The following is a 24,881-nucleotide window of genomic DNA, read 5'->3' on the forward strand; positions in this document are numbered from 1 at the left end:
GGTCGATATTTCAAAAACCAAGAAACTAGTTCGTGTATATAGAGACAGATGGTTGTAGTCGTGGTCACGTGACTGTCGGAAATGATGAGAACTGTTGAATTTATTGATTTATACTGATTCTAAGATGAGATCTTATTATACTATGGAAATTATGGATTCCTAATTTGATGACTTCGCCACAAAAATAGATTTTAGCTTATGTTTTTAGCGGTTTACAACTGCCTTTAACAGCTTGTAGTAAACCACTTTACCCAAATTTACATATAAATACATAGTTTTATTGTTAAAAAATGAGAACTGTATAATGAAAATGTAAAATCAAATGCGGTATATTCAAAAATCTATTTTCCTTCTCCTGGAAGCTTAGAAATTGGCGAATCTAACAAACAGCAAAGATATGGTTTACCGTATCAATGGGGAGTCCTCTGAAATACTAAATTGCACTGATTTGAAAGCTGAGCTCAAGCATTGCATACAGAGAAAAAGTATATATGTTTTCTGCTGCCTTGAAACAACTATATTTTCATTAACCAGTAATTGCTACTCTCTGACCACTTTCGTAAATTTTACTAAATACTGAAATTTTCTAAAATGTTTCTTTATTTTTAGAGCACAGCTGCTGCAACTATATATGTACATATATAATAAACAGTAATGAAGCAAAGCATCTGCTAAGCATATGCTCTCGTCATAGTAAGCAAATCTCAAACCAGAGAAGGCTGTTGATAACCTCTACGACCTTAATATTTGGTAAATAAACAAATTATTTAACTCGCACACTTATAGCAAATTATTTCCGATTTAGTTGATTTCGAGTATTAGAAGTGACAAGATGTTTAGAAGTGCGTTAGTGATTTGCTTTTGCCTTTTAAGCTTATCCCAAGCTGCTGTTTATTCCGAGCGCTATTTTAAGGACCCAGGTAAGCAAAAAAAAATTCCAAAAGTATCTTTATTTATTTAATAATTCATATATATTTACAATTGCAGCGTATCCCGGAAAATGTGTTATTAAAGATAAAGTAGTATCTCCTGGTCAAAGTATTAAACACCCCGTTATGGCTTGTGCGCAATTCACCTGTGATAATGCACAAGGCTTGGCGACGATCGAAACGTGAGTCATTTGTATTTGCATTTAAATTTTAATTAAATTTAAATATAAAATATTTTAATTTCAACAAATTTTATTTCAGCTGCGACCCCGCCAGTGCTTTGCCTTCGCCACTTTCTATGATTAAATATGATCCTCGGGATAAGCCGACATGTTCTTGGGGTGATTTCATTAATACGAGCGCACCATATCCGGAATGCTGCAAACGGCATTTCTCTTGTGTACTTTGAAATAGTAAATGTACAGAAAATGCTATTTATATATTAAGTGGTCAAAAAATAAAATTAAATCTATAAAAATTGAAGAAAATATATTCAGAAATTATGAAAGTGCTTGACAAATATTAATTCGAAAATAAAACTTAGTGATGTTAGTAAATTATTTTATTGCTAATCTTAAAGAAATATGAGTTTTTAGCACATTTTCAAGTTCTCTTCAAAATATCTTCTTTATGAACGCCACAAAATCTAACGACTTTTGAGCGTCCTTTGATGTACCGCTTACATTTAGTAAATTCTGCTAATTATATTTGCTTATAATTATCAAAGAGCAATAAAAATATAACTTATAATGATTAATCACCCACGAGGAATGATTATCGTGTTGATCCAGTATATATCGGTAGCTCAAAACAAACCGCATTCGAATAAAATGTGCACAGTTGCAAGGCAACCCAAATCAATCAAATACACATATATGTACATACATACAAACATATGTGTGCCTTACAAAGAACAAAAGTTATGCGGCGACAAAAAGGGGAAATAAAAACTTTTTAAATGCAAAACACTAATTTTGTGAAATAAAAGCACGAAATATATAAATTGTTATCGAAAAATTCAAAACTTCAAAGCCCAGAAAAAATAGCTTTTCATGCGATACATATCCGTACATGGCTGCATATACTCGTATGTGTGAGTCCCCACAGAATGTCGTTGCCTTTCGTTTTGCGGTGGCGCACAGCCTCCGAGTACAGTATCGGGCTACTGTGTATGTGTGTATGTGCACATGTCTGTGGTCGACTCCAAATGCGACTGATGTGCCATTTGATTGTCGTCGAGATGTCGCCTTTTGAGCCGCGGTTGCACTGCTCCACTGACGCTTATTACCTTGCGGACGGTGCTGTGGCACGCACACGTGTGTTTCAGTGCGTGCGAGTGTGTGCGCTGATCAGTGCAACCATCTCAGCGTGATCAATCACACTCGGCTCATCTGTCAGTTGTTTAATAGACTTCATTATTTATTTTATGTTGCATTGACAATTCTTTTTTTGGCTTTGGATTTTTTACTTGTAGCGAGTAGCCAGTCGCAGGTAACTATTGACAAATATTTAGCGATTTGAAGTGACAAATAATATTTATAAGAGAAAAAATTTAAAACAAATGATTATGAAAAGTCAATTTCTCTTCAACTGATAATCATTCTTCGACAACTCTTCTGCTGAATTTTCGAAAATTACGCAGGAATATACATACATATGTGCATGTGTTAAGGATGTACATATGTATGTATAAGTTCATATATGGAAGTCATTGTTTGTTTATTTAGACATGCATAAGTATGTACATACATATATACCTGTACATTAATAAGTGGATAATGTTCGCGGAATGAGGAGGAAGCACTCTTGAATTTAAGTGGAAATAATTTCTCTATATTCATATCTTTGAGAAAATCATAAATTTTGAAGAATTTTTCATTGTTGAAAAATGTCTCTTGAATCTTGGACAGGTTACCTATTAGTCGCAAAAAATCGTTGAATTATTAGTGGCTGAATTATTACTCTGCCTTCTGCTTCTCATATATTGTATTAGATAAGGTAATTCTTCTCAACTTGAGGAATCAATACCCTCTATTTTCTCCGAACCTGATTTATAAAATACGTGAGTTGTCCCGGTTGGCGGTGAAGCCACGCCCACATTATAATTTCGACTTCTGAGACTGATTAATTTAATTTTTCTACTATATGATATGTCCACATGCAACATGTTCTCTGGCATGCTTTATCGCGAGCTTAACAAGCCATGAAGCCACGAAAAGTGACATTTTGCACCAGAATGTGGTGAGCTTCTCGCAGCTCTGGTTAGCAATCTACAATCTAAGTAATATAGTATGAGTAAACAACATTAGAGAAGATAAGAGAGGATCACTGAAGCCTTGTAGTTCTTCCATACACTGGCTCTAAAACCTTCTATAAATGGTATTCATAGCTACAAAACAAGTTTGGTATTGATTTTAAGTGAAGCAGGCATTTTTGGAAACGAAATGTATTTTTCCCTAAGAAAAACAAAGATTTTCATGCATTCTTTCTAAGATAGTATTCGGAGGGATTAAAAGCCAAAAATTTCATACATAAACACATAAAAGGGTTAAGACACATGTAAAGCAACCCTCAAATAAAAACATATACCAATATGTCCTTTTACTGTGGGTCTACGCCGCCATACCAGACACTAGTATGCAAATTACATTTTTCCATACTCAAAGGAGGAAGCAAGGATGAAATGTTGTAAGCGTGCTTACTTTCAAAAAAAATACAAGCAACTACAACTAACTGCTTTTATACGAATTGTAACTGTTGTTGCTCGTAAATTATCGAATTCTGTTGGAAAGTAAAACTTGATAGCTGCCAGCACGCACATGCCTTACGAGCAATAGTGAGAGTGGCTTCCAAGTAAGCCAAAATAACAAAGAACAGTAAATTAATGAGAAGTTTGGAAATAATTGATGTGAGTTTTATACATTAAAAATAAATTAATGAAATTTTAAGGAGAAAAACTTTTAAAGAGCAAACATTTTTCAATAAGAAGCCTCTTTTTTGTAGAAAAGTAGCAAGTGCACTCTAAAAGGGGAAACAATTTTGTAAATCTTAAGTAATAAAATTATTGTTTATGGGGTTACTAAGAACACAACTAAATACATATGTATATACCAAGTACAAGAGTTCAGAGTTCAAAGAAGACTCATTTTTGATATATTAATGCTTTTAACTTTTGCCTTAGATATTCATTTATTCAAAAACTATTCAATTTAGAGCGCGTGTTGGTTTTAAGTACTTTATACACGTTTTTAAATCAACAGAAATTAATAAGGACGTTGTCGAAATAACTGTTAGGTGACTGCAGGCTAATAGAAAAATGTTAGAAATATTTACTCTCGAGCAAGTAACTTTAGTACATTCGAGAAAAATTTGATTGCGATTCTTTAGATCTCCACAACATTTATTATTACTAGAATTTGCTACGACTTTCGATTTCTATCAATTGTTCGATAGCTGAGAAAGCCTTTTTCATTGCCAGCTGATATAATGATTGCCGCTTCTGGTGAAAGAGTGAAATTGTGATTGTGCTTTGGAAAATAAAGACCTAAATTTGATTGGGTGAGATATAAATTCAAGCCACAAGGCATTTAAACAATATTTTGTATGTCAGAAATGCTACTGGAACGCCAATTTTTACATTGGATAGTAAGTGGTGATGAAAAATGGATCCTTTACGGTAGCTCTGAATGCAAAAAATCGTATGTGAACGCTCAACAATAAGCCGAATGTTTATGATGCCACGGTAACGCTCTGTATTTGTAGAGATCAGAAAGACGGACTATATTAAGAGCTTCTGAAATCGTGTGGAACCATTAATGCGAACGCTACCGCCAACAACTCAATGAACTGAAACAAGCGGTTGCCGAAAAACGCCCGAAATCTACAATTAGACAAGAAGCAATAATTTTCCAGCATGACAACTAATTGCCTCATGTTGTATGACCTTTTAAAAGCTATTTGGAAAACATTACGCGCCCTATAGGCTAGACTGTGTCTCTTCTGACTAGCATTTGTGTCGGTCGATGCAGAGTGCTCTCATTGGTATACGGTTCACATCAAAATTGATTGCCCAAGCCAGAAAAATGGGAAAAGTTGTAGCTTCGGATTCTTTTAATAAAATATGGCATTTGCCTTGTCTTGAAAAAAACACGTAGCTGGAAAGGAAAAATCGAACTCCAAACTTACCAGCAAACAGAAATTTTGTACCTGTTTTCTAGTCGTGCAGTAGAATCACATCGTGGAGACGGTTATGAGAAGCGCTTGAAATATTAAGCAAGAGAGACCTGATACTTAAAAATCTGAAAATTATACTTCATGGCTATGTATTTTAATTACAAAAGTATGCTCTAACATTTTTTTATTCCCGACTGGAATCATAAATCATAACATACATATCTATGAACGAACATTTTAGTGCTTCCGATTAAAAAGTATTAATAATAATCCCGAGAGGCATAACCACACTTTAAGCTTGTTATTTTTCACTATTAAAAGAGAACTTTGCATATGTATGTATGTACATATATACAATATGATGCGTATATACATACAATAAAAATTGTTTCATGTGTTGTAGTAACTTGGCTTGGTGGAACTATAAAATTTAGTTCGGCAATTTGTCTAGTCAGCCGATGTTAGCGTGACCAAAGTGTGGATGAGAAGTGGCCATTTCGTTGGCGCTCCATTAGTTAATGAAACCTTCAACTGTTATCCTGATATACTTTTCCTGCTTTCGCTATACTTCTTCCATGTGCTTGTACATTTTTGTCCATTTAACGACTTCTCTGCTATTTGCACCGACTATTTTTCGTAATGTTCTAAAAAAGCTCACATGTACAAAGCTAAATATGTATGTATGTAAGCATATACTCCGGTACTTTCTCAAATTCTCTATTAATTTCACTTTACCCTATTTCCGATGTATGGCGCCCACACTTGTCGTAAAAGTGAATTATGGCAAATATTTTTCGAGTAAATGATAATTTTCGGCAAAAAGGGGGAATTCGTTTATGCTTTGTGATTTCTATCAACGTTTTGTACAGTCATGTACTTATGTACTTACACATGCATGTGTGTGTTTGTAATGTCAGGTAGTGGAAAAGTTTTCGAGCTTTTTATTACATTTATTATTATTAGTGAAATTATCTTCACTTTTGTATAGTACATATGTACATATATGCATCAAAATACATACATATATACGAAGTATGTAAATATGAGCAGCACATTTTTGTTTGCTATTTAATACTATCGTGATATTTAATACCAAAATCGGTTAATTTGTTGATATCGCTCATATATTTCTACCCACATAAATACACCTGCATTTATCTATATAAATAATAACATTCACACACAATAAAATCTAATATTTAAGCAAACACTTGCCATAAAAAATAATGCTTAAGCGCCAATTAGGCACCAGGAAATTTTCTGTAGCTTTTTGTCGGCTTTTCAGTAGACTTCTCATATTTGAATAACCGAAGACATTATCATTTTTATAGAAAGCACCATAATCGGTATATAATAAAATTTATAATATTTACAAGAATATGAGATTTTAATAATTTGATAAAGGAATGCGCCCAAATGTTCATATTTTACAGACATGTTCCCTTTGATGAGAATGCATTTTTGAATAATATTGATATATTATAACAATATTATATAACCCAACCTTTTCAAAAAATTAGTTTAATGAAGGGGGGAAGGTAGTTTTTTTAACTACTGCAAGCTGTTTTCAATTTAACTACGAATCTCTTTTATGTGGTTTTCGCTATCGATTTTAAAAAAAAGTAGGGCAAACACATATTTTGTTAGAGATGATACTAAAAATATTTGTACATAGATTTATCAATATTTTTTCCCGCAAATAACTTCTATTTTGACATGCACATCCAGGAAATAATGGCTTAGAAGGCATTTAAGACCATAAGACAAGATGTTTATGCACCGAAATGTTAAGTTCGGTATCAGTGCAATATTACGTGCTCTTTTAATCTGTATAACTTAATAGTAGCCATCATCGATTCGATCGCAGCTCTTTCCCTGTAAACGACACGTTAGAAAGTTGAATTTAAGAGGTCAGTCGGCTAATCTGGGCTGTTTTTTTGAAATATTTTTGTCATACAAATTTTTATTCTAGAATAGAACTTTTTTCACATATCATGAGGCATATGGTGGAGAAATGGCTGGGTGAATGAGAAGCGTTTTTTCACAGGCGGACACGATTTCTCATGTTTGGATCATCTGAAACACAAAAATCCAATTTATTCTTAAAAAGTACGTGAATGGTTATCGTCCCTACCAGAATCATGAAAAAATGTAGGTAAATAAAAAAGTAATTAATGTTTTTTTTTAAATTTTTTTCCATGTTTTTTTACATAAATATTGTCATAACATTGTCAATAAATTATAAAAAATTATGAATCTGGTAGGACGATAGCTAGGCATTTTGTGAACATTAAAAAAAAAAACTAAGCAAATCGGTTGAGTAGTTCGACCGGAATCATGTCCGCCAGTTTAAAAAAGTGTGTTTTGAGAAAAACGCGTTCAAAGTTTGAGGTGTGCACTACGAGCGCTCCGAACACAGAGCGGTATTATTATTTTTGGGCCTTTTTCGAAACCTTCCAATGGTAAAGAGGGTTTCTATATTAATTCTAAGGGTATAAGGGAACAGTTGCAAAAACAAAATTTTTTTAAAGATTACCCTACTGACCCCTTAAGCGAAGAGAGGGAGAGGGTATACCTAACTAATGTAATATTACTGCTTTTTTCAATTGTACCAAGTTTTATTTTACAGATTTTAGATTTAGATACAAGGGGGCTCATATACGAATGGACTAGATGACATATTAGCGCAAGTGCGGCCAGTCTCTTCGAACGGCTGGTTTAATGTGTTCGATTCGCTACTCTCCGACAAATAAAAATTAGTTAACTGTGATATATGCACCCATTTGAGTTAACATGTCTTCCATTTTGAGCTATGAATGTGGTATAAAGTGGACCGGAAAGACATAACTCAATATTATAGCTATATGAGACTCAGGAGAAAAAATTGACCAATTTCAACCTTCATTTTTAATATCTACCAGATTTTTGTATCAAAAAAAGACCAGTAAACCAAGTGATCAAATTTGGTTTGGTCTGTTCCATAAAAACTTCGCACTAATCGCTCGATTCGATGAGAACTTTTTTTCTTGATTGGTATGATATTTTTTACATTTAACATTTTAATTTACAATGAGTTTGTTTAGGATTTTGTGTTAACAATGGAATCACGGCTACAGAATCATTAAAAATAAAACAGAATTATTTTAAGGAGTCTACTCTATCCGTCCATCCACCTCTGTTATTGAAAATAGTTGCACTAGCATCATAGAGATAGCAAAAGAAGTCGACACTCCTACGGATACCTCAACACATTTTGGTTAATGTTTTGGGTATGTAGTGTTAGTGCTAAGCTCGTACGAAAAGGTCTTAATCCTTTGCAAAAAGAAATCGAACAGAGGGCGCAAAAGGAGATACTTGACAACGTAGATGGAAACCCTACATTTATCAAAAGCATCATTCTCTTCTCCCTGGTGACAAGACGAGAGGATTAATGAAGATATGGCGACACTGTCTAACGAATGGCGCTCAAAACATGAACCAAAGTAAAAATGAGTTAAAATAGGCATTCTATATTAGTTCAAAAGGAGTCTACTTTGAAGGTGATAATGAAAAGAAGATATACAATTTAAAAATTAAATATACGGTATAAAGTCAACGGGAAGGATGCAGATTCCTATATTGGGTATGGGAGGCTAATTATTACCCTTGAAATCGGTTTTTGGTTTACACTAGAATAACATTTAAAGAGACATTATTACGACTTCTTCTTCTTGTTATTTCATGCTCTTCAGCTTGGTATCACTACACACAAATTATAAATATTCATTTTACTACAGATATGCTAAACAATATTTCCCGGAATAATAATTTTCATATTGAATGAAGCAGCAAAATCATTTTCAAAAAAATCAAAATCATTATGCCACACACATGTAACCAGTTTTCCAAGTAAATTTGACAACTGCCAGGTCAAATCCCAGCGGTGAGCGGGTCAATTGACGGGTTGATTCCGATTGTGTAATCCGTGAGGACACAAAATTTCTTAAAAATAAAAGAAAAGAAGTCGGCAATATTGTCGTTCACTGTCACCCTTTATTTGCTTACATGCCAACCATTGAGTTTAATGTTAAAATCAAATCGAAGTGATAATAACTCCAATCTGGTGCCCCTCTAACGCGTCAGCAACGGGCTGCCGTGGCTACCGCCAGTGCTGACCTCACCACGAATGAGGAACCTGTTGCATACAGAATCGAAGCGCGGAATCGTGGGTTTCTATGTACATATGTATGCATGTATGTGTGCGGCTTGGCAGATGATTAATTACAAATCTGTCGCATGACATTTTTTATAACTTCGTAAATGCATCGATCTTGCCGCTGTTAAATGCACGAGTATGTCCGATTGTTGTGGTGCTTTATTGTTGGCGAGCGGGCACTTTGCTCACGCCAACATGAGCGCGTGTGTTATTGTTTATTTTTTATGCAATAACAACAACAATCGATGGTGATAATGCGCGTAGGTCCCGAACCTGGACTCTCTATGTGAGTATGTGTGTGTGTGTGTGTCACTGTGTCATCAATTTAAGCCAAATTGGCTCAAAATGCGCCGGCAGTAGCACACACACACACCCGTATTTAAATAATTTTCCAACTCTGGCTGGAACAAAAAATTAGTAGCGATTGCCGTTGAGATTTCGCTTTAAGTGCATTCGTGATTGATTTCCAAGACATTTCTCCCGAGATATTCGGCACTCGAACACACAATAACCAAATTGTGTGAAACAAAAGGTGATGCGACACCGAGTATGTCATATGTGTGCCTGCGCGGTTTCTGTTTAATTCGCCGATAAAAGGGACCTGCATTACTCTCACTCAATTTTATAAAATTTTCGTTTGTTTGTTGTTGCTGCCGCTTATAAAGGAGAGAATTTGAAATTCGCTGGAGAGTTTCGTCCCATGCTTTGTGGCTTGAGCGTTGAGCGTTGGTGACAATTAGCGATTACAATGCAAATTTCTCCCCTTGTAAAATACTTAACTGTGCTCTTCTCAGAACTGACATTCAAAAAATCGTAAAATTTTTTTAGTGTTTTTAAGGTGTCATAAAATTATAAAGCATTTTTATTGCGCACTTATATTGTAGCTTCAGCGCCAGTCGCATTTTATGACAAAACAAATATCGCTTTCGAAGTCCTTGGCGCTTAGCTAAATATTGAACGCATGCGTTTTTTTTCGTAATTTGTTTCGATGTTTCTAAATTTTTGCTCATTTGTTAGTTTTGTTGAAAATATTCTGCTTGCGTGCTCGTTAAACTGTATAATCTGCATTGCATCTCCTGCGGCAGAACGCATAAATTTAGTCATCATCCGTTTGTCACGTCATTTTTCACTCATTCTTGCGCCGTTCGCCATTCAGACACTAATTTGCACACAAGCTTCGCACTTCCAGTTGCACATTTGCATCACATTACATGATAGACTGCATATTAACCCACATAAACATGTCGTGGCGTCAGTGTCACACTGTCAGTTGTTGCACGCCGCCGCCGCCTCCGCCGCAGCAGTCATTCTCTCACACACTCGTACAGTCATTTGCTGGAGTCGTCAATTGTCAACTGTTGTTGTTGTTGCTTCTGCTCTGTGTAGTTTACGTTCTTTGCATTTATTACTATTGTTGTTGTTTGTTGTTGTACATCTTTGAACGCTTCATTAATTGCTTGTCTGCATGCAAATTGATTTTTTATGCGCATCCTAATGCTAATTGAAATTTATTCCATCTTCCATTGCATTCTTCTCGCTTGCATGACACTGACTCTAACAGTTAACAAGTAATATATTATATTAGCGCTGATTAGTGTTGCTAGTTGTGGGCTAAGTATATTTATTTATACATTTAAGTGAGGTTCCCTCTAACGTCTCGCCTTCTGCCATAAGAGAACTAATTATTTCTTTATTTATTGTGACTTTGCCATGATTACTATTTCTCATATTTTTACAGTTAACCTGATGAGAACTTTATTAGTGGTGTTTTGTAAACAAAGACGTAATGTTAGTGTTGGAAAAAATACTTTTTTTACTCATCAAATGAATAGCCACTGAGTAGTGTCTAATTAATGATTAAATCAATCATCAGTGTGGAGCCTTACGCCACCAGAAGAATGATTATGAAAAAATATTGCACTTACATTTCACTACGACATGTGAAGCTGATTGGAACGGCATTACTTTAAGGGAATCCAGAATTTCTTTTTTTTTGTTTTGCTTATGTATTAAATCTAACGCATACATGTATGTTGGAGAATATTTCTCGAAAATTTTAAGTTGTCTCGACATATAGTTTTGGAGATACGAGCACATTCATAAGATTTTTTAATTTAGACCGCAATTTGTCGATTGCAAGACGTTCTCAAGAATTGAGACTGTCTCAAACCACAACCTGGCGAATTTTGAGAAAGAACTTGGGCTTGTATCCATAAAAAAATTGTTCTCACTCAAGAACTGCTGCCACAAAGCTGGTGACACCGTTTCTGTGAATGGAGAGCGGTATAGACCATGGAATAACCAACTTTTTACGGTTACAACTGAAAGAAGTTGATCTTGACATCTGGTTCCAACAAGGCGGGGCTACGTGCCATACAACACGTGCAACAACCGAATTAGTGCGATAAAAGTTTGGAGATTCGATTACTTCAAGAAATTGTGACATTAATAATCTCCAGAAAGTTGTGATTTAACGCCATTAGACTACTTCTTATGGGGCTATTTGAAATCATTGGTCTTCAGCAATAATCCAGACTCTCTTCAAGCTTTGGAAGTTAACATTGAACGTGCTATTCATGACATAGGACTAGATTTAGTAGAAAAAGTACTCGAAAATTGGGTTAATCGTATTTGTTCCTCCAAAAGAAGTCGTGGAGGCCATTTGAATGATGATCAGAACTTAATTGTGTCGATTGTCCTTCACATTAAATAAAAACATTTGAACTTCCTTAACAATTAGTGTGTGTTTTTTTTTTTGAAAAGAAATCTTATCAGCCATTATTATGATAGAAGAAATAAGTTTTGATAACACCTCTATTTTTAATCTACTCTCAAGTGTAATTTTGTTTGGTAAGCCGACATTTTAACTGAAATCAAAATTTTGACTTATCCTTTCTGTATTCATCTGAAGTGGTCCTCTTGAGGACCGGCTACGAAATCAAGGGGATCGAAGACTTTTTAACAAGAAACGCCGATTATCATCAGTCGGAAAAAAACGACATATCTCGTTTAGAAATTACAGAGAAAAAATGTCCTTGAAATGAAATATTGGGTTGTCGAAAAAGTCTTTTCGTATTTGGTCAGCAGATGTCGTTGCAGTCCTATATCTCCAGTGCTACCAATCACATTGTGACATACCATGTAGTGTTTCAAAGTGAGATTTTCAGCTTCATTTAACCAAAAACTTTAACTTCGGGGAAGTTTAAAAAAAGTTGCAGCTACAAAAAGGGAAGAATGCCACGCAAGCCACCAATGAAATTTGTGAAGTTTAGGGAGACGATGCTGTATCAGTTCGTATAGCACAACAATATTTCGCTCGCTTTCGTTCGGGAAATTTCGAAATTTCGATTCACAAAGTTTTACACTGATGGAATAATGTTTCTCTCTCATATTTTTTTATTTATTTATTATTATAAGTATAAAAAAAATAAGTTAAAACTTGATTGGAAATACGAAAATACCTTTTCGACGACCAATAATTTTCTACAAAACTGATTCTTGTTGGGCATTGCGCATTAAATTTCCTAACAGTTAATAACGTTCAGATTTAACAAAAAAAGCTAGATTTAAATAAAATAAAATAGTTAAAAATAATAATAATATAATCTAGATTCATAAGTAAATTTTGTTGGCACCCTAATGTGTACAGAACAAATGACATAATATGCATTAAATGATACATATAGTGGACAGAGAACTGTCTTAGGATCACATTTCTTTTCCTTTCCAAGCACTTTCCTATATCTACCGATATAATCTCTTTTTCTAAAGTAAAAGTAATATTATATCATATTCGAACTAAATATCATATAACATGCCAGAGTGTTGCCAAAAATTAAAAGAACTGCGACAATTGCTTGTCTACTGCGATCAAATTTAATCCATGAAATGGATCATGCACGTTTCGGCATTAGAATTGGCGTCTTTTTTATTCTTTTGAAATTATAAATGTTCGATATCTAATTTGTGATTATTGCTCCTCTCTTTGCCTCTTTACTCTGAGGTTTTTTAACTTCCATTAACAAAATGTAAGTGATATATTTTATAAAATTATATTAAACAAGAGCATTTGACTGTTTCTGTTCTTATCAATAATTTCCAGCACATGAATGAATGACTCATAGAAAACAGCGACAATCACATTGACGAACTCATCGCCAACAATAGATTAACAGCTTTAGAACGAAATAAAGGAAAATTGAATAGCAGATTGCTTCAACAACTCAGAAACTGACATTTCCATGTTATTCTTCCACTATTTCTATTGTCTATAGACACACATACACACATGTGCACGCTTAAGTGGGCTCTTGAAGCCCGCATGCAAGCAAGCTTGTAGGCAATGCAGCATTGGTAACATGCTAGGTGTGCAACAGCAACAGCAACAGCAACGCCAACACGCAGCCGGCTGCCAACACTTTGCTGCAGTTTATAGGCCCGCCCGTTAGCTAAATGTTTTCAACGCCAAAATCACCCCACGCCAACATAATCATCACCATCATCAACACCACTGTCATTGCCAACATGCAGTAATGAATTGGGCCAACAGCAAACACACTGCAACAACAACAACAACAAGCAATCGATGGCACAAGCCACAACACTTACTTATGGATATGTAACTGTTCGCGTGTGTATGTGTGTGTAAGGCAGCATTCTATAATGAGGCATCTGCAAGCAACGCAGCTGACACTTCAAGTGCGCTCAGCGTGGCAAACAAAGTCGAACAAAAAAACTGTGAACAATAAAAGCAGAAAAAGAAGAAGAAATCGGATTGTTAATAATCGCGCAAGATTTTCGAACATGGCTTCAATGAGCGCGGCTTAATGAGTTGGTAACACTTATGCCCACTTACAACGCTGGGCGGCTCTTAGCTGGTGCTTGTTGGCTGGCTGGTGAGCGTCTACGCAACGGGTCACAAGTAATGTTGTTGTTACTATTTTAGCAGTGCTTACTCAGCATGTTCGACAGGCAGACGGAGGCAGCAGTTGTGATGTGCCATACCGTTGTGCGGACTGATGGTCTTGAGGCCCAAATACAATGTGTGGTGTGGACTTGATGTACTTATATACCCTATAATCTAAGTCAAGCTCTATTGGCAAAGTAAGTGAAGCTTATTTTTTTCTTCTGCGAATCGATTCGTTTGCTGTTTTTGTATTTTGATGGGAAGCGCGGAAGGCAAAGTAATTTTTTTCTGAAACCTATGACCCGAAATCTATCAATTAAAGATGTATTAAATCATTAAAATGAAACTATAATCAATATAAGAATCACCTATCGTGGTTTTTAGTTTTTTTTTTTGGATTTTTTGTTATTATCTTTACGGAAGGTTGGATGTGCCAGTAATGAGTCATGTCCATGGCATCAGGTAATATACTCATCAAAATCGATTTCTATGGAACTCATGACGCTTTGGGTCTCATCACAATTGCATCGGTAATTTGGTATAGTCATGAATATATTCTCACTATCAACATATTATATCCTTTATGCTACCAATAATTAGTGGTGATAACCTGAAATGATCTGAGATAAAAATAAGGCTGAGTGTTCCAAATAGTATAGACGTGATCATAACTCAATAATGGATACACAAACATTCCTTTTGCAGTTGGGATAGATGAAGATAAACGGAAATAACCCCTAATTTCCTCCAAGAATATTCGGTCCAATCATATGATCAAATGAAGTCGGACTTCTCTATTCATACTTTGCCCGCCAATCGAACAAACACATTTTTTTCTTGATTGGTACAAAATTTTTATGCAAGTGAGAAGTTGTATCTCTATACGTCAATTAGTGTATGTTTGGCAACTATTTGTTTACAAAGCGAGAAGGGTGTAGTGCTGAACACTTTGAGCGCGACAGACTGTGTCTTATAGACACAGTTATTTTGACAGCTGCACGACGACATGACTGTAGGCCGACAGTTGTCGTTCTCGCTAACTTCAATATATTTTTACATTTGCCAACGACAGTAGGACGACTGTAGAGTTGACAGTAGAGAGATGAGGTAGAGTGGTATTGCCACTAATATTTAAAATGTAAAATTATTCAAAGCTCTAACACACCTGACGTTATTTTACAAATAAAAGCATAAAATAGCTCTATTATATCATTTGTAATAACAATTGATAATTTAAAACAAAAATATTTACCTATTTCCATATTTTTTGCATAAAAAATTTCACTTTGAAAATTTTATTGAAGTGAAAGGTATTAGTATGGCTACAACGAAATTGTGTACATACAAAATGGACAACTGTGTTGTTTTGTGTACATGCCGCCCATTGTTATGTCGCTGCCTTCTTACAAATGTTCATGTAGTAAGATTCACGACGCCATTTTCAGTTCACTGTCGTGCTGCCATGTCGTGTCGCGCTCAATGTGTTCAGCACTTGTCTGGTGATTATTATTATGGAAAAAAAGTGTAACTATGACAAGGTTGACAACGTAGCTGAGGACATTACATTTGTCAAACGTATCATTTCGAGGGGTGGATTTATGAATATGGCATAGAAACTGTTCAACAATCTCAAAAAATTTGCCGAAACACTAAAATTCACTGAATGCCATCTCAGCGGCGGTTTTTGAAATGATTTCATATTAAGAATAAAATCCATGTTATTGTCAATTCGTGTCAAATTCGAACATATGTACGTACATATATACTGCTGTAAGATGATATAAGGTAGTTCCTGCTAAAGCGGGTTTTAATATTTTTTGTTATTTGTAAAGCATAAACAGTCCCCGGCCTATCATTGTAAAACACATTTTGTTGGCAAAGTTTGATTTTAATTCAACATAGTTCCCTTAAAGGGTGATCCACTGATTATAGGGACCTTCCAACTTTCCAAGACCATTTTCGTGGTATGATTTGTCCCTTGCTTCAATATAGACCTCAGTTTCGGCGAACACAATTTCATTCGATAAACATTTCTTCCCAGCGAGCATTATTTTGAGAGCAGAAAATAGTCGCTGCGGGCCATATTTGGAGAATACGGTGGATGGGCAAGCAATTTATGGATTTTTGACATCGTTTTCTCTGTGATGCGGTATATTGTCTTGGTGAAATAGTCCTTTCTTTTTCATCAAATGCGGACATTTTTCGACGATTTAATTTCCTTTTTCAAGGTAGTCAATAAAAATTATTTAATGCCCCACAACTTTGTCAGTCGATCGTTGTATTTTTTCACTCCTTAGAGCAGGTTCATCGTGTGCAATGCGTTCGGATGACTGTCGGATGGACTCCGAAGTGAAATGATGGAGCGATGCAAAAACTCGGGTTTATTTCGCTCGAACATCTCCAAACTCTGCTCCAAATCATCAACTTGTCGTTGTTTTTGGACAAAAGTTAGCTAGAGCGCACTGTGCTTTCTCATACTAAGATATTCGTGATTGATATGATGTACACGTACAATTGGTATATTCAGATTGCCTGTCATCGCTTTACAGTCATCTAAAGTTATTTTGTGGATTTTTTTGATGTTTTCAATGGTAATAATTTTTTTAGCGTCCACTGTCGTCTTTGGTGCTCATTTCACCAAGTCTAAATTTTGCATACCAATCCTTGATGGTTTATTTTCCTGAGGCAATGTCCAAAAACTCGTCATCAAGCCAAGTTTTTGCTTCAACTATATTTTCCCTTCAAAACTAATCTAATTCTAGTGGCGCAATCTATGTGTCAGGCCTTTTCAATTGACCTGTCAGGTAATGGGCTACTGATTCAAGCAAAATGATATTTGTGTGTTCCTGCTGATGTATAAAGAAACGTAACGGTTCTTGATCCTTGTACTAACATTTATGGTTCTTCCCATATTATTGCTAACGGATCTCCTATTATCGGCAATTCCTATTACCTTTCTCTCAAACTTTTACGGAAGTTTCAACAAATTTTATATTAAACTCTGTATGTGAAGGCGTGATATTTATCTGCTACAAGTAATATTTCCGATAATATGCGAGGATGAAGTGGATACAAAATTTTAAGTGCAAGTTTTGAACTCTTATGCAATATATCTAGATATACTGCTTACATATGTTTTTTCTCGAGCCATTAATTACGAATTTATTAATTTTCAATAGCAAACTGTGGCTAAAAACTTTGTTAATGCGAGCGTATGAAGTTGATACCTCTTTTAAACTTCATGAAGCTTAATTAATGATATGTAGATATGTGTGGCAACACATGGCGCACACACTCAATCAATTATTACGCATACTACGCGAGCACACTGTAGGGCTCAATGGCATCACTTCAATATCGCCTCATTTCAATTGAAACGAAATTAATTTTTGATTAATTTTGGCTTTGTAATTCATGCAGTGCGGCCGTGTGGCAGGCGCAGCGTGATGTGGCATGCGTTAAAGTAAATATCTATTTATGTACTTACACAAACATACACACATATGTACATGTTTTGGCCAAAAAGCCCAACACCAGCAACAAAAACCATATTACCGACAACAATGCTGACATGATGAAAACTGTTACAACGGTGTTAAGGCTGTCGATCGATGCTGATGATGATGGTGCCGAAGCTGCCTGCTACGCATGTATTGTTTAATTTCATTCGTTGTACTGGTGGCCGGGTTGTTGCCTGCTGTTGGCCTACTGTTGCTGGCGGCAGGAGAAAGTCATGACAACCCACGCTAATTAGGTGATGTGCAGACTCCACCACTTGAACACTTCGAAAAAGGAGTGAAAATCAGTGCATATAAATCAAAATAATGTCTATACATATACAGGGGTGTATGCAACTGCAAACATATGTACATGTATGTTTGAGCAAACTTGTAAAAAGTTTAGAAAAAATAATTAATTGTTGCTCCGTCTTCCACCGTTTCTTCAGCGCGCTTTTATTTATGAGTTGCGGTTATTTAAGTTTATTTTGGCGTATTATTATTTTTGGTATTTGTTGTTGTTAAAACTCACTCGCTTCCATTTGTGAAGCACATTGGCATTGCTTATTATTTTGTTGGCAACTGTTGATGGTAAATACGTGGGCTGCGAAGCCTTTTATTTTCACTCCTTCATTTGTTTTGGGTAGGAGAGCTGAGCACATCCCCCAAATTAAATGATTGATTGAGTTGCGTATGTATTTATTAAGAAACTTATTTTTGGTTTTTCGTTCTTTGCATTTGTGAAGAAATTTCATTGATGAAATTATAAAGTGTAGGCGCGTAGGCGTCATAACCGTGCAATTGTGCTTTTGCTTCATCAATTAGATATGGCAGACAAAAACGTTTAGTTAATTCAAGCTAAGATGGTTTAAAACGGTGTGGTTATGATTTTTCTTAGACCGAGGGTGGTCCGTTAGGTAATTGGTCTCAAATGTCCACGATATCCTATTGGTTCGTTTTGCGAACGACCGCGAAGCATGGATCCAAATGGAAACACACCATACACCGAGGTACAATTGAGACTGTAAAAAATGTGAACACTGTCCTATAGGCTATAAAGTTGATGTCTATTATTTCACAGCACTCTAAAGAGATAAGCCTCCACTGTCGCCACGGCCAATTTAACTATGCTAAACATTACTGCCTGTTCCGAAACTTAAAAACTTGAAAAATTAACCTCTGGCCGGAAACTTGAGTGATATAAAGAGTTACCGCCGTCACGGATGACGTCCAGAAAACGAATGTTTTGTTTTGCCGGCTAAAGACGTTAAAGCAAGGTTGAGTCTAGTATATGGATCTAAAAGAAAGCTACATTGAAAATTGTATTTCGTTTGTAGGCTATGCAGTTAAAGACCCGTTCTCGTATAATTGTATTATTAGCTGCGAATACGGCGAATGAGAATAAAATTGAGCCCGAAATGTCAGTCTCAGAAATATACATATATAATTATATGGTTCTGTGGTTGATCCAAAAGGAGACAGCCTTTAAAAAAGATGTCAGAAGTCTGAACGTGAACTGGTTACTAGAGAGAGAGAGAGAGAAAGTTCATACGTGAAGGTGGTTGATCTCTTGTTTCCTTAATGGCTGCTACCTCACCTTGGAATATATTGCAATGAACATACAGCTAATATGGTACAGCCGAACGTTTCCTTGCTATAAATGTGACAGTAGTGAAATTGGAAGTTTGTTCTGAAACTCGAAATTAAAATTAATAAGGTGAGTTAATAAAGTGAGTAATTAAAATAAATAAATAAGAGCAACACGTATCACATTTATAACAAAATTTATGGCCTTATAAATTCAATATGTAATTACAATATCTTTATAATAAAATCTGTAGCCTTATAAATCCAACCCATGGGAAACTTTTTTTTCAATTGCTTCTACACCTTTACTCATTTTGAGATTAAAATCAGCTCTTTGTTTATAATTTGCTTTGAAGGTGCCGATCTAGATTTAATCATAGGTAAAAATCTAAGGAAAACACCTATAATATACTTACGTAAAAGGGCTTGACAGGAGTACTGGTTCACTACAAAAACAAAAAATCACTAACTACAAATAAGGTCAATTCTTACGTATGCAAATTTATGATACAATGACTTTCGTAATAATTGTGAAAATTTTCCATTACATTTTTAACCATAATCTATGTTTGTATGTATAAATGCGTTTTGAAAAGTGATATATGAAACTCATAACTCAGTGAGTGATTTCTGTATCAAACTTAAAAATCATGCTTTCTTTTTATTACAAATAATTATATGTATTTATTTTTTTAAATTAATTTGGTGTTAAGGTGGACATGCCGAGAGTTCCTCCCCCAAAAGTTTAAGTTATACATTATTTCCATCATAAAAGGCGCTCCGCGAAGAAAACGACTTTGAGCTGAATGTACAAAATTATAAAGTAATCCACCGCACAATCCGCCCAAATTCGACTCTTGATCTGCTCCTGGACACGTCTATAAGGAAAACTCTCTAAAAATTCTGGATAAATCGGTTCAAAAAAATCTGAGATATTGTGGATAAGACAGTTTCCTGAAAATGGCAATTAAATAGTAAAGTTTTTTGCAATATAAATCAAGAAACGGTGTTTGGATGCCGGGTCAGAAAAATAGAACCGAAAATAATTTGAATTTTGAAAATTTGTTTTGTAGATTATTATTATTGAATAGTTAAACTTTGAATATAAATTAATTCTAGACTAGAATACCGCTTAAATTACTTGTTATGGGGAAATCAAAAAATTTGCCAAGCTTCAAGACTAAAACATCTCTGATCTGGTAAAGATGTCAAGTGAAATTTACTCAAGGTACACATATAGAAGATCAGTCAACAAAAAAAAGGTAATTTATAAGAAAACTATAACATAAATTGTTCTAAAAAGGTTTAAAAGTATACATATCTATACACATATATATTTTAAAAATACATACGATCTTCGCCGGCGCTAAAAAGTCTTTCCTCAGCGATTCCGGTCTACTACGTGGATGAAACCAATATAAGGTACCCTAGTAGAAGTTATTGTTCGTACCATTAGTTCGGTTTCCATAAAGGGTTGAATTTATCCCAAAATGTTTGTTGTTTTTGGCCTAGAAAAATTAGATTTTTGATGAGATAAAAAACTGGCATTTAATTGTACGGAGAACTATATAAGAACACACAGTCATCAATCATTCGTTTCCGAATAATCTCATTCAAACAAACTTGAAAATTATAATTTCGAAAAAAAATGCGTTTAAGCTGGTGGAGCTGATTAAACAGCCGCTCAGTTTAGAAGGTTTTCACTCAAAAACTATTTAAAATACAGATTTAAAGATATAATCTTTATTTTGTTTTTAATTTCACACAAGGTGTGCCCCTTAAATTAGCTTTTGAAGCTGGACAAAAAAATAAGTTCTAAAAACAAAAAATTTTCCCCGTTGTTAATTGCTTATTTCCGTTCCAATATGACCACAGTGTAAAAGCAAAGGATCTTCTTAGGTATTATCTTCTGCCAGAAATTGCGCTACAGAAAGCAGATTCTACCGAATATTTTAACACAAATTAAAGAGTCAGTAGGGTAATCTGGCCTGTTCTTTTGACATTTTTTTTCATAGAAATTTTTATCCTACAATAGAACTTTTTTTTTACATATCATGAGGTATATCGTGGAGTGTATGTTGATAAATAAAAGAGTAATTAACTTTTTTTTAAATTTTTCCCCATGTTTTTTTACATAAATTTTGTCATAACATTGTCAATAAATTATGAAAAATATAGTGACGATAGCCAGGCGTTTTGTGAACATCAAAAAAAAAATTAAGCAAATCGGTTGAGTAGTTTGACCGGAATCATGTCCGCCAATTTAAAAAAGTATGTGTTTTGAGAAAAACGCGTTTAAGGTTTGAGGTGTGTACTCTAAGCGGTCCGAACATCGGCGGACCTTTTTTGAAACCTTCCAATAGTAAAGTGGGTTTCTACATTAATTCTAAGGGTATAAGGGAACAGAAAATGCCAAAAAAAAAATTTCAAAAAAGATTACCCTACTGACCCCTTAAGGAAAATAAGCCTATTTATTATTTCAAACAAAACTGTACATATGAGTACAACAATTTTAAAGAGTTCTATAATACGACTATTTCATATAACCATGTTTGACCCCTTGAAATTTGCTATATGGAAGCTCGGCAGTAAAAAATACTTAAATTTACTGTTGCAATTAGTAAATATAAAATAATAATAGCTTAATTAACGAGGTCACACTCCATTTAAAATGCCAACACACCCATACACCGACTGTAATGGATACATGCAAAGTAAATTCCGATGCCGAAATAAATTTGACGCGTCGTTACACGCCAGATGGAATGCGGGCCATCTATTCTAATCCCAAAGTTCTGTGGCGCTCCACAGCGCTGTCCTTCATATTAACACACACTATCTGCCGGCAAATCTACAAATGCAACAACAATACTGGCTACATATGCAAAAACAACAAATTTATCAAAAACTGCAACTTTATTTGCAGCGGGTGGCACACTGGAAGTGTTGCTGATCATTTCGGTATATTGACGGCACAATTTATTAGTTTCAAGTAAGTTTACATATATGTAAATATATATACATCTGTACTTTGGAATGTCTACATGTGAACAAAACTAAGAATAAAATCATATTAGTCTGTGCCTTTGTGGCTGTGCTTGTATTTGTGTGCTGCACAATTCGCAATTATTTACAGAAATGTCAAATGCAAATTGCATTTTTGCGAGTACACGTAAAAGCACCAAAAGCAACAACAACAACAATATTGTGTATCTACTATATACAAGCAAACATGATGGAGAACAGCGAAATTGACAGCGAAGGTAAAACTGCTGGAAAACATCATCGACATACACACACAACAACAGAAAATAACAACAACAGCAACGGTATAAGAACAAATTAAACACAAAGCCAGTAGCAAGCAAATGAGAAAAGCAAACTAATGAACATTTGTGAGTACATTGTACCTATGCACATATTATATATGCATGTGTGTGTGTATATGTATATATGTATGTTTGTATGCATATGAAATTGCTGGTGTTTGCATGGATGTGTAAACAAATTGATTTGGCCCTGCTGCGCGGCGCGTAACTCCGGTAGCCGACGCGAACAACGTAAGAATAACGCAGACACACACGCCTGTGGCTGCTTTAGTATGTATTGGTGTACACCTAGACCCACAGCCATGTACTAGTAGCGGTTAAGTGTAGTTGCTATATGACAAGAGTAAGACTGCACATTTGTTTGTGTCTGACGTATCTGTCGGATGTGTAAAGTGCCAGTGAACGTGCAACATTTTGAGCAATTTTTTCTGTTATTCTACTTCGTTTTTATGCATTTTGCGTTCGATTCGTTGGCTCGACAACAACAGCAATTTGACAGTTGACAATAAATTGCATACAAGCACGCACATTTAATTACAAATATTCCTAAATGTGAATAGACGCGATTACATATGCATGACTTTTCTACAAATGCATACATATGTATGTATGTACAAGCATATACATATGTATGTACGTAAATATGTTGGTATATGCGTATATTATAAAAGCCCGTACTAGCATTTGTATTTAACATTCCATGAGTTCCCCTTTTCCACCCAACCGTTACACTCATTCATCCAATAGTACTAAGTAACTGTTGTTTTGACGTTCGTATGCACAAATATACGCGTATATACATAAGTATTAACGTGTATATATGTATGTACATATATATATGTAGTTAATGAAACTGTTAAACTGCCTCTCATGCCACCCCCAACTACTGCGCACCATACTCTCCACCACCACCCTCACTCCGCTCCATACACAATACTTTTCATTTTCGGTATTTTCTTTCATTTTAATTTCATTCTGCCTCCCGAATTTCCACCATCCATATTCATTTTCAAATCCACAACCTCTTTACTTCTCTACTGTCGCTGTTTTATCGCTGGCCTGTTGTCTGCTAAAAACTTTGCTTTGTATTTATTGCGCACTCGCTCACTCTCTTTGCTCTTTTTGCTCTCGTTCTAGCATAGCCGCGCACTTGTATCACTTCGTCGCCACCACAAATCCCCAATATTTAGCCAGACATACTAACAACGTGCCAATAGCCAACACACGTACACACAAACATGCATGCATGTGTCACCTGAGTATGTGTGTGTGTGGCTACGTTTAACCGCCTCTCTTCGGCATCTTCACCCTTGCTGCATGTGTGCGATTCCGGTCGCTGCGATTGGCTGAGCGCTCGCGCGTGGCCACTCCCTTATTGACTTTTCCGTTGGCTGCGTCTGCTCCGTGTAATTTTTTCTCCATTCATTTCATTCGCTTTGTTTTAGTTGTATCTGTTTTGTTTTTGGTTTTAAATGCTACCATTTTTCTTTCACTTCGGCTGTGTGAGCGGTTGAACGCGTGTAGCTACATTGATATACATATACTAATGATATACTATATATGTATGTATGTATGTACCACTTAGACCAGCGCATATTTCGAGTTAATAGCTTGTCCGATATGTAAAATGCTTGCTTTCATGAAAAAGTCAGTTAAATTTTTGTAGCTTTTAATATACATACATACATACATATATACATGCAGACAGCTTGGAGATAGTTAACTCCAGGTGAATAAGTGTTCATTTTGTCTTGCATGGTTACACGTCATTTCGGTTTATCGATTTTTCATTTGAAGTTTAGCTATATACTGTATACATATACATACATACATATGTATATAGATACAAATAATCTACTTGTGACAAATTTTAAACATTTACACTCAACTTTTTAAACACTTTTGAGAAAAAATAGGGTTTTATATACATAATCGGAGTGTGAGTAAATTCTAGACCGTAAAATACATAAAACGTATCAGATTTACAATTTTTTATGAAATATACATGAGTAAATAAGTAATTGAAAAATAGAACTTTTTCGCTTTAAGAAAATTATTTGCACCGCGTGTTTATATGTAGATATGTATGCATAGTACCCTATTCAACGTATGAATTTAAAGGGGAAGATATTGTACATGTATATACATATGTGTAGATAAAATTCCTAAAAAAAAGAAAGTAATATATCTATACAACCTAATATAACATAATTATAACACATAATAATCCTAGTAGGACGATGTTATATTTTTCAAAAAAAGTAA

At 35.0% G+C, this 24,881-nt stretch overlaps 1 protein-coding gene across 1 annotated transcript; it reads left to right on the forward strand.

Annotated features, from left to right (window-relative positions):
• Window positions 1-805: 805 nt before the first annotated feature.
• LOC120778094 lies at window positions 806-1,407 on the forward strand. Its single transcript, XM_040109794.1, has 3 exons — window positions 806-920; window positions 988-1,111; window positions 1,191-1,407. Exons 1-3 carry the CDS (start codon window positions 833-835, stop codon window positions 1,336-1,338), a joined length of 360 nt encoding a protein of 119 aa, XP_039965728.1. The 5' UTR covers window positions 806-832; the 3' UTR covers window positions 1,339-1,407.
• The last annotated feature ends 23,474 nt before the right edge of the window (window positions 1,408-24,881 follow it).

Source organism: Bactrocera tryoni, chromosome 5 (assembly GCF_016617805.1).
Source record: "Bactrocera tryoni isolate S06 chromosome 5, CSIRO_BtryS06_freeze2, whole genome shotgun sequence".
In the NCBI taxonomy this organism is placed as follows: domain Eukaryota; kingdom Metazoa; phylum Arthropoda; class Insecta; order Diptera; family Tephritidae; genus Bactrocera; species Bactrocera tryoni.